Source organism: Globicephala melas, chromosome 2 (genome assembly GCF_963455315.2).
Source record: "Globicephala melas chromosome 2, mGloMel1.2, whole genome shotgun sequence".
Classification (NCBI taxonomy): domain Eukaryota; kingdom Metazoa; phylum Chordata; class Mammalia; order Artiodactyla; family Delphinidae; genus Globicephala; species Globicephala melas.
The window spans coordinates 91223031-91238567 of NC_083315.2; the positions used below are offsets into that span (position 1 = coordinate 91223031).

At 37.6% G+C, this 15537-nt stretch overlaps 1 protein-coding gene across 6 annotated transcripts in view; it reads left to right on the forward strand.

Moving 5' to 3' along the window:
- The window catches only part of TTBK2 (tau tubulin kinase 2), a 138292-nt gene that overhangs the window by 104325 nt on the left and 18430 nt on the right, over positions 1–15537 (forward strand). For all 6 annotated transcript variants that reach the window (XM_060294404.1, XM_060294403.1, XM_030842692.2 and 3 more), the window contains 2 exons: positions 6661–6818; positions 14697–14913. In XM_060294404.1, the coding sequence (XP_060150387.1) occupies positions 6661–6818; positions 14697–14913 (375 nt within the window). The remainder of the gene's footprint in view (positions 1–6660; positions 6819–14696; positions 14914–15537) is intronic.

Below are 15537 nucleotides of genomic sequence, written 5' to 3' on the forward strand. Positions count from 1 at the left end.
CCCATTTACCATTGCAACAAAAAGAATAAAATACCTAGGAATAAACCTACCTAAGGAGGTGAAGACTTGTACTCAGAAAACTATAAAACACTGATGAAAGAAATCAAAGATGACATAAACAGATGGAGAAACAGACCATGTTCTTGGATTGGAAGAATCAATACTGTGAAAATGACTATGCTACCCAAAGCAACCTACAGATTCAGTGCAACCTCTATCAAACTATGAATGGCATTCTTCACAGAACAAGAACAAAAAGTTTTACAATTCGTATGGAAACACAAAAGCCCCCAAATAGCCAAAGCAATTTTGAGAAAGAAAAACAGAGCTGGAGTAATCAGGCTCCCAAATTCAAACTATACTGCAAAGCTACAGTCATCAAGACAGTATGGTACTGGCACAAAAACAGAAATATAGATCAATGGTACAGGATAGAAAGCCCAGAGATAAACCCACACACCTATGGTCAACTAATCTATAACAAAGGAGCCACGAACATACAGTGGAGAAAAGACAGCCTCTTCAATAAGTGGTTCTGGGAAAACTGGACAGCTACCTGTAGAAGAATGAACTTAGAACACTACCTAACACCATACACAAAAATAAACTCCAAATGGACTAAAGACCTAAATGTAAGACCAGACACTATAAAACTCTTAGAGGAAAACACAGGAAAAACACTCTTTGACATAAACCACAGCAAGATCTTTTTTGATCCACCTCTTAGAGTAGTAAAACTAAAAACAAAAATAAACAGATGGACCTAATTAAATTTAAAAGCTTTTGCACAGCAAAGGGAACCATAAACAAGACGAAAAGACAACCCTCAGAATTGGAGAAAATATTTGCAAACAAATCAAGGGACAAAGAATTAATCTCCAAAATATACGAACAGCTCATAGAGCTCAATATCAAAAAAACAAACTATTAAAATATGGACGGCGTTGGCCAAAGTAGGTCACATGGCCAAGCCCAGTCAGTGTAGGAGAGCAGTATCAAAAAAAAAAAATGGGCGGAAGACCTAAATAGACATTTCACCAAAGAAGACATACAGATGGCCAAGAGGCACATGAAAAGATGCTCAACATCACTAATTATTAGAGAAATACAAATCAAAACTACAATGAGATATCACCTCACACCGGTCAGAACGGCCATTATCAAAAAATCTAGAAACGATAAATGCTGGAGAGGATGTGGTGAAAAGGGAACCCTCCTGCACTGTTGGTGGGAATGTAAATTGATACAACCACTATGGAGAACAGTATGGAGGTTCCTTAAAAAACTAAAAATAGAACTACCATATGACCCAGCAATCCCACTACTGGGCATATACCCTGAGAAAACCATAATTCAAAAAGAGATGTGTACCACAGTGTTCATTGTGGCACTGTTTACAATAACCAGGACATGGAAGCAACCTAAATGTCCCATTGACAAATGAATGGATAAAGAAGATGTGGCACATATATACAATGGAGTATTACTCAGCCATAAAAAGAAACAAAATTGAGCTATTTGTAGTGGTGTGGATGGACCTGTCATACAGAGTGAAGTGAGTCAGAAAAAGAAAAATACCGTATGCTAACGCATATGCATGGAATCTAACAACAACAAAAAAAAGGTACTAATGAACCCAGTGGCAGAGCAGGAATAAAGGTGTAGACGTAGAGAATGGACTTGAGGACACAGAGGTGAGGGGGAAGCTGGGGTGAAGTGAGAGTAGCATTGACATATATACACTACCAAATGTAAAATAGATAGCTAGTGGGAAGCAGCCGCATAGCACAGGGAGATCAGCTTGGGGCTTTGCAATGACCTAGAGGGGTGGGATAGGGAGGGCGGGAGGGAGGCTCGAGGGAGGGGATATGGGGATATATGTATGCATGTAGCTGATTCGCTTTGTTGTACAACAAACTAACAGCATTGTGAAGCAATTGTACTCTAATAAAGATGTATTTAAAAAAAAAAGAATAAGGATGTTCCAGGTGGTGGGATTATTGCATCACACATTTTTGGGACTACACATGCTTATGTATACAATTAATTTATTTTAGATAACGCATTTTTGTTAATTCTTTTCTTGTTATTAAAATACATATCATAATACAAGTTTGGAAATTACAGAAAATAGAAAGTCTGAATAATTCAGAATCTCATTACCCAGACATAGTACCTGATTTTTATGTACGTTTTTGTGTCTTGAATGTTTTAGAAAAAGCATTTTATTATATATCCCATTAGAATTAAGATTAAGAAAAACTACCTCTTATTCGTAAGTGCAATCAGAAGGGAAATTGACACAAATAATCAACAACAGTAGCCACATAAAAAGTAGTATTGCATTGTTATCTGTCCAGATCTTCCTCAGGTCCTCCCTCCTCTTTTCTTCCCCCGCCCCCGCGACATCCCCCCCACCAGTCTCCTTCCCCCAACCTCCTCCCTTTCTCTACTTCCGTTCAAGGAAGATTCACCTTCCTGATGATGTTATGCTTCTAGTGTTTCTCACACTATTTCAGCGATTTCTCCTATTGCAGCAAAGTATGAGCATGTTCTCAAGAGGTCTGGGAACAGTCTTAAAGTGTCAGCCATAAGTCCCCAATTTCTTTGTATTCTCTTATCGTAAAGGTTCCTGTGAATTTTGCTTTCTAACTTCTTTGTGTTCATTGTATTATAAAATATTATATTAAATGTCTAACTCTGAGTAAAATTCTCCAGGAAGCTGTGCCACATTTATCAAATGACTTTAAACTCTCTCTGGCATGTGGCTGCATCCCCTGAGGGTGCACATTACCCTAATTTGAGAAACCTGGGCTCTTTAGATAAGTTTGTATTTTCTAAGAATACATTATTAAATAGAAGAATTAAAGGAGTCATATATATACTAGATTTCCAGTGATTCTCAGTGGAGAAATATGGATCATGTCTTCCTAGAGGGAAGTGTCAGAATCATCTGGAAGCTTTTTTCAGATTTTGCTCTGCTTCCTTTTCAGTTTGAGAATTACTGCACAGTGAGCTCCTGTTCTGATTGGAAAGTGAAAGTGTTTTAATCCTCAGTAGTATTGGGCTATAAAAAAGGATGAGGACCACAAGTTTTATTTATTTATTTACACATACATACATATATGTGTATATGTATATTTGATTTATAAGGTTAATGATTTATATTCTGAAATCAATTTGAATGAGTAACTGAATTGAGTTTTCCGGTCTTATTATTTATTTTAGCCAAATGTGATATGATGAATTCAGTTACCAAAAAAAAAAGGCCTTGAGTTGTCTTATTTCTGCTATCCCAGTCTGTTGAAGTTTAGGATTTAGAGCAACCGTGGTCCTGAATTAGAAAATTATTCTGCTACATTAGAAATGTTTTGCTCTTTAAGGTATCTGCAGAGCTCTAATCATCTGACCATTTGTTCCCAGTAGGGTGCCTTCAGTGCTTCAGTGCTTTAAGCTTTCCTTCTATTTCTTTTGTTATGTGCCCTCTATCCTTCTGCCTCCTGCTGCTGGTCTCAAGTTATCAGCATCATAGTAACAAACTGTTTCTTATTTTTGGACCAATGGCATATGCTACATTTTCTAAGACATACAATACCATGATAAATGTAAGAAAAGAATTCCATCATCTGACAATAAAAACTGTTTAGGACCATGCCTATTGCCACGCAGTACAGGCAGAGCATTTAGCAGTAGCTGTCTGAGTACTCACACAACAGAGCAGATGCTGCCTTGTGGATAGGGACTCCACCTTTCAGGAAAGAAACATGTCACTCTGTGGGAACCTATGAGAACCTCAATTTCCAGAGTTAGAAAGAGGTCCAAGGTCTGCTGTTTCAGTTCTCAGGTGCAGGGTTTCAATCCTCATGTGCAGGGTTTCAGTCCATCTTCCTTTCATCCTTTGTGTTTTCTAAAGCCCTCTACCTCTGACAATTTGGGAAGATCTAAGCTGTAACATCGATAACTTATGTCAACAAAAATAGGACCAAAATAAAAATTCCAAGGTTTTATAACTATGCCTTTCCCAATTCCTGTTAGCTTTTTAGTTTCCTTTTCTACATCTATTATTTTTGGCAGGGGGGGGGACTTAAACAAAAGGTAGGTTCATGTGAATCTTTCAGCAAGTATTAGTACAAATAAACATTTATTCTCGAACTTTTTAGAGTACTATTTAAGGGTTCTGCACCCACAATTCCAATATTTTTTTCCCACACCACCAAGCAATTCTCTGACGCCAGCTGGATTCCTAAAATTTAACTCAATTCTGACACCATCTACCCAGAGATAAATAGCATCAGATTTCACAGGTTAAGGACTCATTGCCACAAGACTACCTTCCACTTTAGATACCAATTACAAGTCCTAGTTGTCATGTGTACTTCTGACTGACTGGCTATAAATTGGAGGTTGCCATGACCCCGTCCTTGGGTTTGATTAACTTGCTAGAGTGGCTCATAGGCCTTGGGAAGCCAGTTTTCCCCCTAGATTACCAGTTAATTACAAAGGATATAACTCAAGCAGCCAGATGGAAGAACTGCATGTAACAAGGTATGAGGAAAGGGTGTGGAGCTTCCATGCCCTCTCCAAGGGCACCACTCTCAGTACCTCCACATGTTCACCAACCTGGAAGGTCTCTGAAGCCCATCCTTTTGGGTTTTTATAGAGGCTTCATTATATAGGAATGATTGATTAAATCATTGACCACTGGTAATTGATTCAACCTCCAACCTCTCTTCCCTCCCCTGGAGGCCAGGGGTGTGGGACTGAAAGTTCCAACCCTCTAATCACATGGTTGGTTCCTCTGGTGACCAGCCTCCATCCTTAGGTGCTTTCCAAAAGTCACCTTATTAACATAAACCCAGTTGTGGTAGAAAGGGGTTTGTTATGAATAACAAGACACCCATTTCACCTTTATGGCTCTGAAGTGATTTCAGGAACGGAGGAGTAGAGATCAAATACTATAACAAAAAATGCTCCCACTGCTCTTATCTCTCAGAAAATTTCAAGGGTTTTGGGAGCTGTGAGTCAGGAACTGTGGACAAAGACCAAATATATATGAGAAATGTATTTTTGATCCTCTAAATGACCAAATATTTATTTCATATAAATCACAATATGGCATTCTTAGACATAAGGCATTGGTTAGATACAGTGATGAGCAAGATCAGACACGTACCAGCCTCGTGGAACTTACAGTCTGGGTGAAATCAAATAATCAAAAATAACTATAAGCTTATAATTGATAGCATTTGACCATCTCCTTGTTGAGGTGGTTTCTTCACTTGGTATCTAGAACACCACACACCTGTTTCCTACCTCACTGGCCACTCCTTGTTTTGTTTTGTTTTTCTGCTGAGTCCATCTCTTCTTTCAATCTAAATGTTGGAGTGCCCTAAGCCTTAGCCCTTGTTACCCACTCTCCTTAGATGATATCATCTAGTCATATGGCTTTAAATAATACCCGTTAATATCAATATGCTGATGACTCTCAAATTTGTATCTATATTCGCTATTCCTCCCTAAACACCGTAAAACTTTCAATATCCCAATCCTCACATTCACTGCTTTCCATCTCAGTAAATGGCACCACCATTTACCCAGTGGCTTGGGACAGAAATATAAATTACTCTTTTATTCTTTCTTTACTTTCACAGCTTTCATCTAATCTCTCAGTAAGTTCTGTTGGCTCCACAAATTATGTCCAAATCCTACCACTTCTTATCACCTCCACTGTTACCATGCTGGCTCAGTTGACAGTAGCCTGCTAAATGGTCATCTCTTCCTAGCACCCTCATCCCCCTCCTATTTATGGCATCTGTTCTCCACTTCTTAGCCAGAGTAATCTCTTTAAAGCTTAAAACAGACCTTTGTAAAAAATCCTCCAGTGAAGAAGTGCTGATTTCAGGTCTGGGGCAGGAAATGTACAAAATGAATCTCTGAGGATAGGATACTAACAGAGTAAGAGAAATGATGAGATATTAATCCAATTTTAATCATAAAATTGACAATGTTGCATACTGTCAAACATAAAGGAAGGTCTTTATGAGATTTTTCTCAATATTACATTAGACTTTTGGAATTTAAAGACAAAAATGGAATAATATATAATATAAATAAAATAATAGAGCAGATTTCTTTTTGATAATTCATGTGCGCACACACACACACAGTTTAAGAATTTTTCAAACCCACAAAAAAATTCTAAGGCAGCACAATGAACTTTTATATGCCTCTTAACCTAGATATACCACCTGTTAACCCGGTCACTTATTTAAGTTGAACCATATATGCCCCTTTTTGACACACACAAAAAAGTGATCACATGGTTGAAACTGAATGCACACATACACATACAATACACATTTCCTTTTGCCAAACCATCAGAAAGTAGGTTTTAAGTATGACACTTCATTATTTATCTTCCAAGAAAAAATACATTATCCTACATAACTAAAAACCAGTATCTCAACTGAGAAAAATCAATATTAATTGAATATCATCATCCATATATAATCCTTATTCAAATTCCCCTATTTGTATCATCAGGCTTTTAAAAAAAGTCATACTACTAAACTAATTTAAGAGTCTGAGGTGCTGTCTCTTATAGAATAAGTGATTATGTTTACTGTTGGCTTACTCTAGTTTTTTCCTTTCGTGGTTTAGCTTCTTGCATCCGTGTTTGACAACAGCATCAAGACCTTTGGAGTAATTGAGAGTGACCCTTTCGACTGGGAGAAGACTGGAACTGATGGCTCCCTCACCACCACCACTACTTCTACCACTCCTCAGCTGCACACCCGCTTGACCCCTGCGGCAATCGGGTATGTCCTAAACAGGTGGTTCATCAGTGTCTTTCCTAGATGTGTTGTATCAATATTAGCAGAAATGTCTTTTATGCCATCCAGGTTCCCTCAGATGACCAAATACTAAGACATAGGGATGGCTATGGGTTTCCTTGAATTAACATTGCTCTTATATATGCCTTTGTTTGGATTTACTTTTCTTAGAAAGTACTTAAAGATTATACCGTGAAATGGCAGCTTAGAGCTTGTGTTACTCGTTAATGTCAGATGTACAGTAGATTTTCTCCAAAATGAGAAGGGGCATTTGTTGCATTTACTACTAAAGAATAGATGGGACCCCGGAACAAGAACAAGCCACAATTATTTCTGACTACACTGTGCTTAAGTTTAGTGGGAACAAAACGTGTAGCTACTCCTCTTATGAAAGTGATTAATTTTCAAGGTGTATTAGGAAGAGGTTAGTGTATTTCCATCTTCTTGGGGGGTTTTTTGTTTGTTTTTTGATTTTTTTCCCTGTATATACATTAAATACAGTTGCTTTTGTTTGTTGTTTTTCTATTTCGGGGGGGTTGTCTTTTTTTCTGACCCCCCCTTTTTTTACCTGCTCTAGTTGGTTTAAAAGAAAAAGTAAATAGGGAAAAATCATCATACAATGAGCTAATTGGAACACTTTATCACTAATCCATTGCTTTGTTTTTACATTGAGATGAGATCACTAGAGCTTATTGAATCAGAAAAGCTTACATGGACTCATATAACTGGAGATGATATCCCTGATTAGTTAGTCTAAGAATTCTTAAATGTGAGACCTTGACTAGCTATAGTAGAATCACCACAGATGTTTGTTTAAAATACCCATTTGTAGGACTCACCCCAGACCTACTGAATCAGAATGTCTAGGGGTATGGCACAGAAGTCCATATGCATCAGATGTTTCTCATGCTTATCTTAGTTTGGGACTCGCTGCACTATTCCAGCCACCTCATTTTACAAATGAGGAAATAATTCTAACTCTGAGTGAATCATCCAACTTTAGCTAAAGATTAGTGACAGAGCTGGAGCCTATGTAGAAATTTTGATTCTTGCTTAAATGCTTTTGTCCTCCTTCTCCTTTGATTGTTGTTAGAAATAAATCTCACATTTGCAAAAATCCAGGTGATAGCACTTCAGGGTAGCTGAAGTCAATGAATAGATTTTAAGTTCCCATATCCCAAAGTTTTTTCCTAAAATAAGATAGAATAATAAGAAAGGAAAAATAAAACTATATAAAAGCTATGTCCTCAGCATAATTTGAAGACAAAGGATGCCCAAATCAAACTAACTGTAAGTAAAAAGAGAAAAAAACAAAACCCCAAGGCCTTATGTAATATCTCTTATGCTCCTGCCTCACCCAGCCCTGCCACGAAGCTTACTGAAGGCAGATCAATAAAAACTGTGGGAAGAGGAAAGTTAGCCCTGGGACTTAAGGTTGATTTAAAACGAACATCAGAAAGACTAAATCCATCCGAAGAATGAAAATACTAAAAAGTATACAGGTAGATCAGATAATAAACTACAGGGAGATAAAAATATTCATGATTCAAAACATGTAGCTTCTGAGGAAGAAAAAAGACAAAAAGGGAGAAATACCCTTTGTCAGTTGAATGGTGAAGGAAAAAAGCACATATCTGTTTGGGTCCAATCAGGAGAGAGAAACTACATAGTAATTTGAACAGGGAAAGATGATACAAAGAATTATTACCTATAACACAAAATTGGAATAATGTGGGATTGAAAAAGTAGAGAGAACCGTAAAGAATACAAGAATAGCAAATATAAAGTGCAGCTCCTACTCCTAGGGCTGAATTAAGCATCCAAGGAAAAGCTCCCTCAGTCCCCACCCCAGGGCTGAGTACTGACCTTGTTGGTGAGTGTATGTCCTCACTCATTGGATGGCAGGGAAGTTGCTCTAATGCCATACTGGTAGAATTTGCTGAAATATCTGCCCTCTGGAACTTGATGGAAATCTGCCCTCCGGAGTGCCAGAGAAAACGATTTACTGGAAGTGTCTTACTAGAGACACTCTGCTACAAAACTTATGGGTAGTAGGCATTGCTCTGGGAAGATATTGGTTGCTGCTGTCTGTGTACTGCAGGAGACAGGCACGGGGAAAGCCACACATGCTGGAGAAGCTTGACAAGCTGCACAGTGGAACCCAAAGCAAAACCCTTTCCTCCCGCAGGGTCTCTCCAGTGCCCTCTACTGACAAAACTCCCATGCCAGCTGGCAAAGGAAAAGAGTTAAAGGGCACAGATCCACTTTCACAGAATAGGCAATAAGGATGAATTTGGAGCTGAAAGGCAATAAGTGAATAATTACAGAGGGGAAAAAGGAGAAATAAAATTTAATTACCTATAAGAAAAGAGAACTATAAAATCAGAAGATGCACAATATCTCCTCTGACCAAATAAAAATCCACTAAAGTGTTTGGACTTTGCTATACTGACAGAGGAGGGCACCAGTTAATCTGTGAATCCTGTAAAACATTCCAATGCCACAAAAATGAACAAGAAAAATATTTTAAATATCCATAAAGTGTTATTTCAAAAACTCAAGAAAATCTAATACATATTTACTAAGGAAGTTTCCTGTCAGGAATAAACAACTATGAAGAAGAAAATTATAAGACAGAACCCCAAATGGAACTGAATACGTTCATGCATTGAAGATATGGATAACCACCTTGGATCAGAAATTTGAAAACTAAGAAATAGAGTGAGTGTGGTGTGGGGAGGGAGAGAAGAAAGAAAAGGAAAAGATGGAGGAAACAATGAAATGATAGTTCGTTGAACTCAGGAAAGAAATGGAAGAAAAAGATATCTCACAATTGAATAAATCACAAGGTGCGCAAAGGACAGTAGACGCAAATGAAAGTTTAATAAAGGGCATTGAATAAGGTCAGGGGGAAAAAAGCCCCAAGAGAATGAAAATAAAGAAATCATGTAAAAGGGCTAGAGAGAAAGTAGTGCCAATGGAAGGCGGAGAAGGAATAGCATTCATATTGTTAGAGTCCCTGAAGAAGAAAAACAAAACAATAACAATTAAAACTGAGAAACTCAATAGCAAAAGGTTAAATAAGGAAACGGGACTAAGAGCATTTAAAAAGGTAAATGTCCAAAGGTGACCATTAGAACAAAAAGGCAAACCTTCTAAAATATATATTCTTAAAAGTTTATAAATTAAAGTACAAAGAATACTCATCTTGTAGAGAAAGAAATATAGCAAATATGACAAAATACCCATAATTATAAAATACTATGACAGAGTTAATACCAAACATATCAGTCATAGCAATAAATATGAATGGGGACATCTATTAAAAGAAAAAGATTTTTAGTTTGGTTTATATAGCTGTATACATATGCTGTATACAAGAGATATACCTAAAAAAACATGTTTCAGAAAGGGATGGACAAAGATAAACCAGAAAAATGGAAACAGTCAGAAGAGAATAACAATCCTGATATCAGACAATGTAGAATTCAAGCCAAAATAAAGCTTTAAAAGTTATAGAGATGGAAGGGTACTTTTTAATGTTAAGTGTCACAGTTCACAAGTGGGACATAGTATTTATTAATATTTAGTCACCAGAATCACAACAGTCATCTTTAGGAAGCAACAACTATGAGAGATTAAAGGAGACAAAGAAACACACTAGTAATTGGAGATTTTAATATACAACTCAGTTCAAGACTGAATTCAAGTGAACAAAGAATAAGAAATAGAAGACAAACAACACAATCAATAAAGTAGATCTTAGGCATATTTTTCAATATCTATACCCTGATGATAGAGGTTACACCTTCTGCTCAAGTACCCCTGGGACATTCACAAAAATTGATCAGTTATCAGGTCACCAAGAAAACATATAAGTTGTTTCTTAAAGCAGAAATATTACACTGTCTGATCACACTGTAATAGAACTAGAAATTGCTAACAAAAACAAAAACGTCAAAGGCCCTTCCACCTGGAAACTTAAAAACCTCCAATTAAACTACTCTTGGGTGAAAGGGAAAATACAAAGTGAAGCTATAGGAAAAATAATGATAATTAAAACACTACACGTCAGAATCTGTGGTATAGGGACTTCCCTGGTGGCGCAGTGGTTAAGAATCCATCTGCCATTGCAGGGGATATGGGCTTGATCCCTGGTCCGGGTAGATCCCACATGTCACGGAGCAACCAAGCCCGTGCGCCGCAACTGTCGAGCCTGCACTCTAGAGCCCGCGAGCCACAACTACTGAGCCCATGTGCCACAACTACTGAAGCCCATGCACCTAGAGCCAGTGCTCAGCAACAAAAGAAGCCACCGCAGTGAGAAGCCCGTGCACTGCTACAAAGAGTAGCCCCCACTCGCCACAACTAGTAACCCCCATTGCACCACGCACAGCAATGAACACCCAACACAGCCAAAAATAAATAAATTAATTAATTATTTTAAAAAGTTCTTAAAAAAAAAAAGAATCTGTGGTATACATTTAAAGCCAAGATAAGAGGAAAATCGATGGCATTGAATAAGGAGATATATAATGTCAAGATGTCTTATTACTGATTATATTAATGTTGGTAATCTGGTTAAGGTGGTGTTAGGTTTTCCACTTTATATAAAGTTACTATTTTTCCCTTTGTAAGTAATAATTATCTTGTGAGAAGATACTTTGAGACTATTCGAATGAACTTGTTTTTTCATACATTTGCCTACTAATTTTAGCATTCATCTTGCCTGCAAAGTATTAGGCCCACGAGCCTACCATTTACTATCTGAGCCTTTAGAAAAAGTTTGCTGACCTCTGAGTTATCTTTTTGCAGATGATATGGTAGAATACCTGGAAAGCCCTAGAGAATCAGTGTTAAAGAGAAAAAATGATAATTTATGTCCTACAACTCTTAGTTCTTAATAGAGGGAGAAAGTAAGTTCAGGAAAAGGTAAGAGGATGCTTTAGATCAAGAGTCAGCAAGCCTTACCGTTCACTAAGAGCCAGATAACTATTTGTGGGCTCTGCTGTCTGTCACCACTACTGCTGCCACTGTAGTGCTAAAGCAGACATAGGCAGTATGTAAATGAATGAGCATGCATGTGTGTCATACACAGTATTTACAAAAATAGGTAAACAGGCCAGATTTGGCTCACAGGCCCTAACTTGCCGACCCCTACCTTAGATTATGGGGACGGGCATATGAAAAGGGTGTCCAATCTTATTACTTCTCTTGACATCTGTCCAGTTCTTCCATATATCTTTTAATTTTTTCCCTTAGTCTGCTTCTGTAATTTATACCTTGCCTGCAAACACAGGCCATGTGCTAATAATACTCTCACATATATCTTTCTTATCATACTTATTCCTGAACATAATATAATTGTCTTGGACAAGAATGCTTTCTTTCCATATCTCAAACTCCAGATTTGGATCAGAGTTACAGGAGAAGGAAGAAAATAATAATTAAGCAAGGAATAAAACTGGTGGAATAAATGCTGAGAGGAACCTGAGTCATGTGGGAGGTAGCCTGTGTGGAGAAGATGGAAACATTCCTTGAAGTGTGTGCTCTTACACTGAAGCACACGATATAAGGGGAAAACTAGGATAGAGTAAAAATAGAGGCAGTTTCATAGGTGGAGGTGTGGTTTGTTTCCTGAGAGGTGGAAGGAGGAAATGCCAAGGAATTGGGGTAGTTGGAAAGAAGCAGAATCGTAGCTAGGCTAGGGAAAAAAGGATTTGGAAGAACATTGAGTGATTAAAATGGGGGAAAAAATGTGGAGCTAGTAGGTTGAGCTTCCTGAATTCAAATATTCCTCCTTTGCCATTCCCTTTTCTCAGGAATAGAGGGAATTCTTTCAGTAAACATTTGGATTACCACATAGCACATGTAGGTTAGTGTCCATTATAATTCCTTATGTCAATAAACAAATTATATTGAACTTATATCTGAAAAATATATCTATTAAGTAGTCTATTTCTGAACTTTAATTACTTTTATAATAAATCCTTTCATTTGAACTATTTTGGGTCAAACTACCTTTCCACTGTATCCCAGTGTCAGAACTACAGGGAGTACTTTACAAGCTGTACGGTTTTTCCCTGGGAGCCATTATCAGTGCTTTTCCAGTTTAACATTGAGAGTGGTGGTAGTGAAGGTCATCACATCAGGTGGAACAAGTCCCTGAAAAATCATGTTCTTTTTTTTTTTAAATTTAATTTAATTTAATTTTTTTATGCAGCAGGTTCTAAATCATGACATATTTATGACACCTGGGCCAGGGTGTAACCATTGCCCTTAGAGTGGTACACTGAGAAGTTGTCTATTTTCCCACTCATAATAATTGTATGTGTCAGTATAATCTACCGAAGGTGTTTTTTTCTGCTTTTAGACAGTGCAGATAACACTAAGAAAAGGTTTCACTGTGTGCTGAATGTTGTGTTCAGTCAGCAATATTTTTTTTAAAAATACCAACAACTAGTATGTAGAGTAGAACATACTAGTTACAGAACATTAGAGCCAGCAGGGGCCTGATCACTTAATGAGCGATAGCTGAGAACTAGAAAAGCCCCTCATGGGCCAGAAGTCTAAGGGAGAGGTGACCAACTATGTAAATAGGACATGAAATTGCTTTGAAAGAACATATAGACAAGTGCCAATTAATATTTTCTATTTGTTGATAATCAGTTCATACAGGACCATATGAACTGTATAACTGCAGAATTTCTAGTTTCCCCTAGAGGGCAAGAATTTCCTTTCTTCTTTTTATGTCCCTAGGGCCTTACATGTAGTAGGTACTTAGTAAAAAGTCTGTAAATGAAAAAGCAAATGCATATTGCACACTAGTTAAAAAATAAAACAAAACTGATTGATCTGATACCTGCTTATATCATTATGACACTTAACATTTTTCTGTTTATAGTTTTTGTTATTCTCTAAGAAAAATGGGTAAAGAATAGAAAATATTAAAATTCACAAAGAATCCTTGCAAAATAAATGAAAGGTTTCTAACTTTTAAAGTGATTGTTAAATTAGGGAGTTATATCAGAATTTGTATTTTTAAATCAGCTTGAAAATTCTGTTGATCAAAATGCAGTTTTAAAACTAGATAGCTAGTGGGAAGCAGCCACATAGCACAGAGAGATCAGCTCGGTGCTTTGTGACCACCTAGAGAGGTGGGATAGGGAGGGTGGGAGGGAGACGCAAGAGAGAGGAGATATGGGGATATATGTATATGTATAACTGATTCACCTTGTTATAAAGCAGAAACTAACACACCATTGTAAAGCAATTATACTCCAATAAAGATGTTAAAAAAATAAAATAAAAAACAAAACAAAAATGCAGTTTTAGGGACTTCCCTGGTGGTCTAGTGGTTAAGACCGTGCTCCCAGTGCAGGGGGCACGGGTTCAGTCCCAGGTTGGGGAACTAAGATCCCGCATGCCACACAGTGCGGCCCCCAAAAAATGCATTTTTAGTTTGTAGAATTGGCATGCCCTAAGTTTCTGAGGTTTTTTGTTTTGTTTTACTTTCTTAATTATGTATAGACTTCATCATTTAAATCCAGAAACAAAATGTAGGATAGTCCCATAGTAATTTGTTTTTTTGTTGTTTTTTTTTTTTTTGCGATACGCGGGCCTCCCGCTGTTGTGGCCTCTCCCCGTTGCGGAGCACAAGCTCCGGACGCACAGGCTCAGCGGCCATGGCTCATGGGCCGAGCCGCTCCGCAGCATGTGGGATCTTCCTGGACCGGGGCACGAACCCGTGTCCCCTGCATTAGCAGGTGGACTCTCAACCACTGCGCCACCAGGGAAGCCTCCATAGTAATTTTTGATTCTGGTGTTTTTAAGTTCTGCCTTATTTTCATTCCTTATTTTCAGAATTGCCAATGCCACTCCCATCCCAGGAGACTTGCTTCGAGAAAATACAGATGAGGTGTTTCAAGATGAACAGCTTAGTGATGGAGAGAATGGCATCCCTGTTGGTGTGTCACCAGATAAATTGCCTGGATCTCTGGGACACCCTCGTCCCCAGGAGAAGGATGTCTGGGAAGAGATGGATACCAACAGGAATAAGATAAAGCTTGGGATTTGTAAGGTGTGTATTTCTTGCATAGGAAGTGATATCTCTCAATGTCTTATTATTTTTCTCCTACTGGTGTAGCAAAGTATCATGATTCTCAATTTTGAATGAGAAGTAGAACATTGTATTGCTAGTTATTTATATATTTGTAATTGCAATATTTTTGTCTAATTTTGCTCGTAATGCTCAGGTATGGACACCAAAAATTAATCTTCATCTTGTATTTTGTGGAAAAGATGAAGGTAGTTTTAAAAAAATAATCAGACACGGAGTCTAAAAGAAGAGACATCTATAGAACAGAAGTTAATCATCCTTCCAAGTAGAAGGACCTTCCTTCCATAGTGTAGACCAATGGAGCTGAGTGTTCATTCTGAAAACTATCTCAAATGGAGGCAGGGAAACGAGGGTTGGAAGTGGAAAGCATAAAACTTGTCATGAGCTGACAAAGTGGATGTTGAATAACGTGATTTTTTCTTCATTAGGATTGTAAACAGGTCCACTTGTAAGTATGGGGAGAAATATAGACTTCTGAATTAAATGATTTCATTAGTCTTTGGGTAGATTATCCCCAAATTTCTCTTTGATCTTACTGTTTCCTGTCATTTCCATTTTCGTGGAAGATGATGATTAATGGGATGG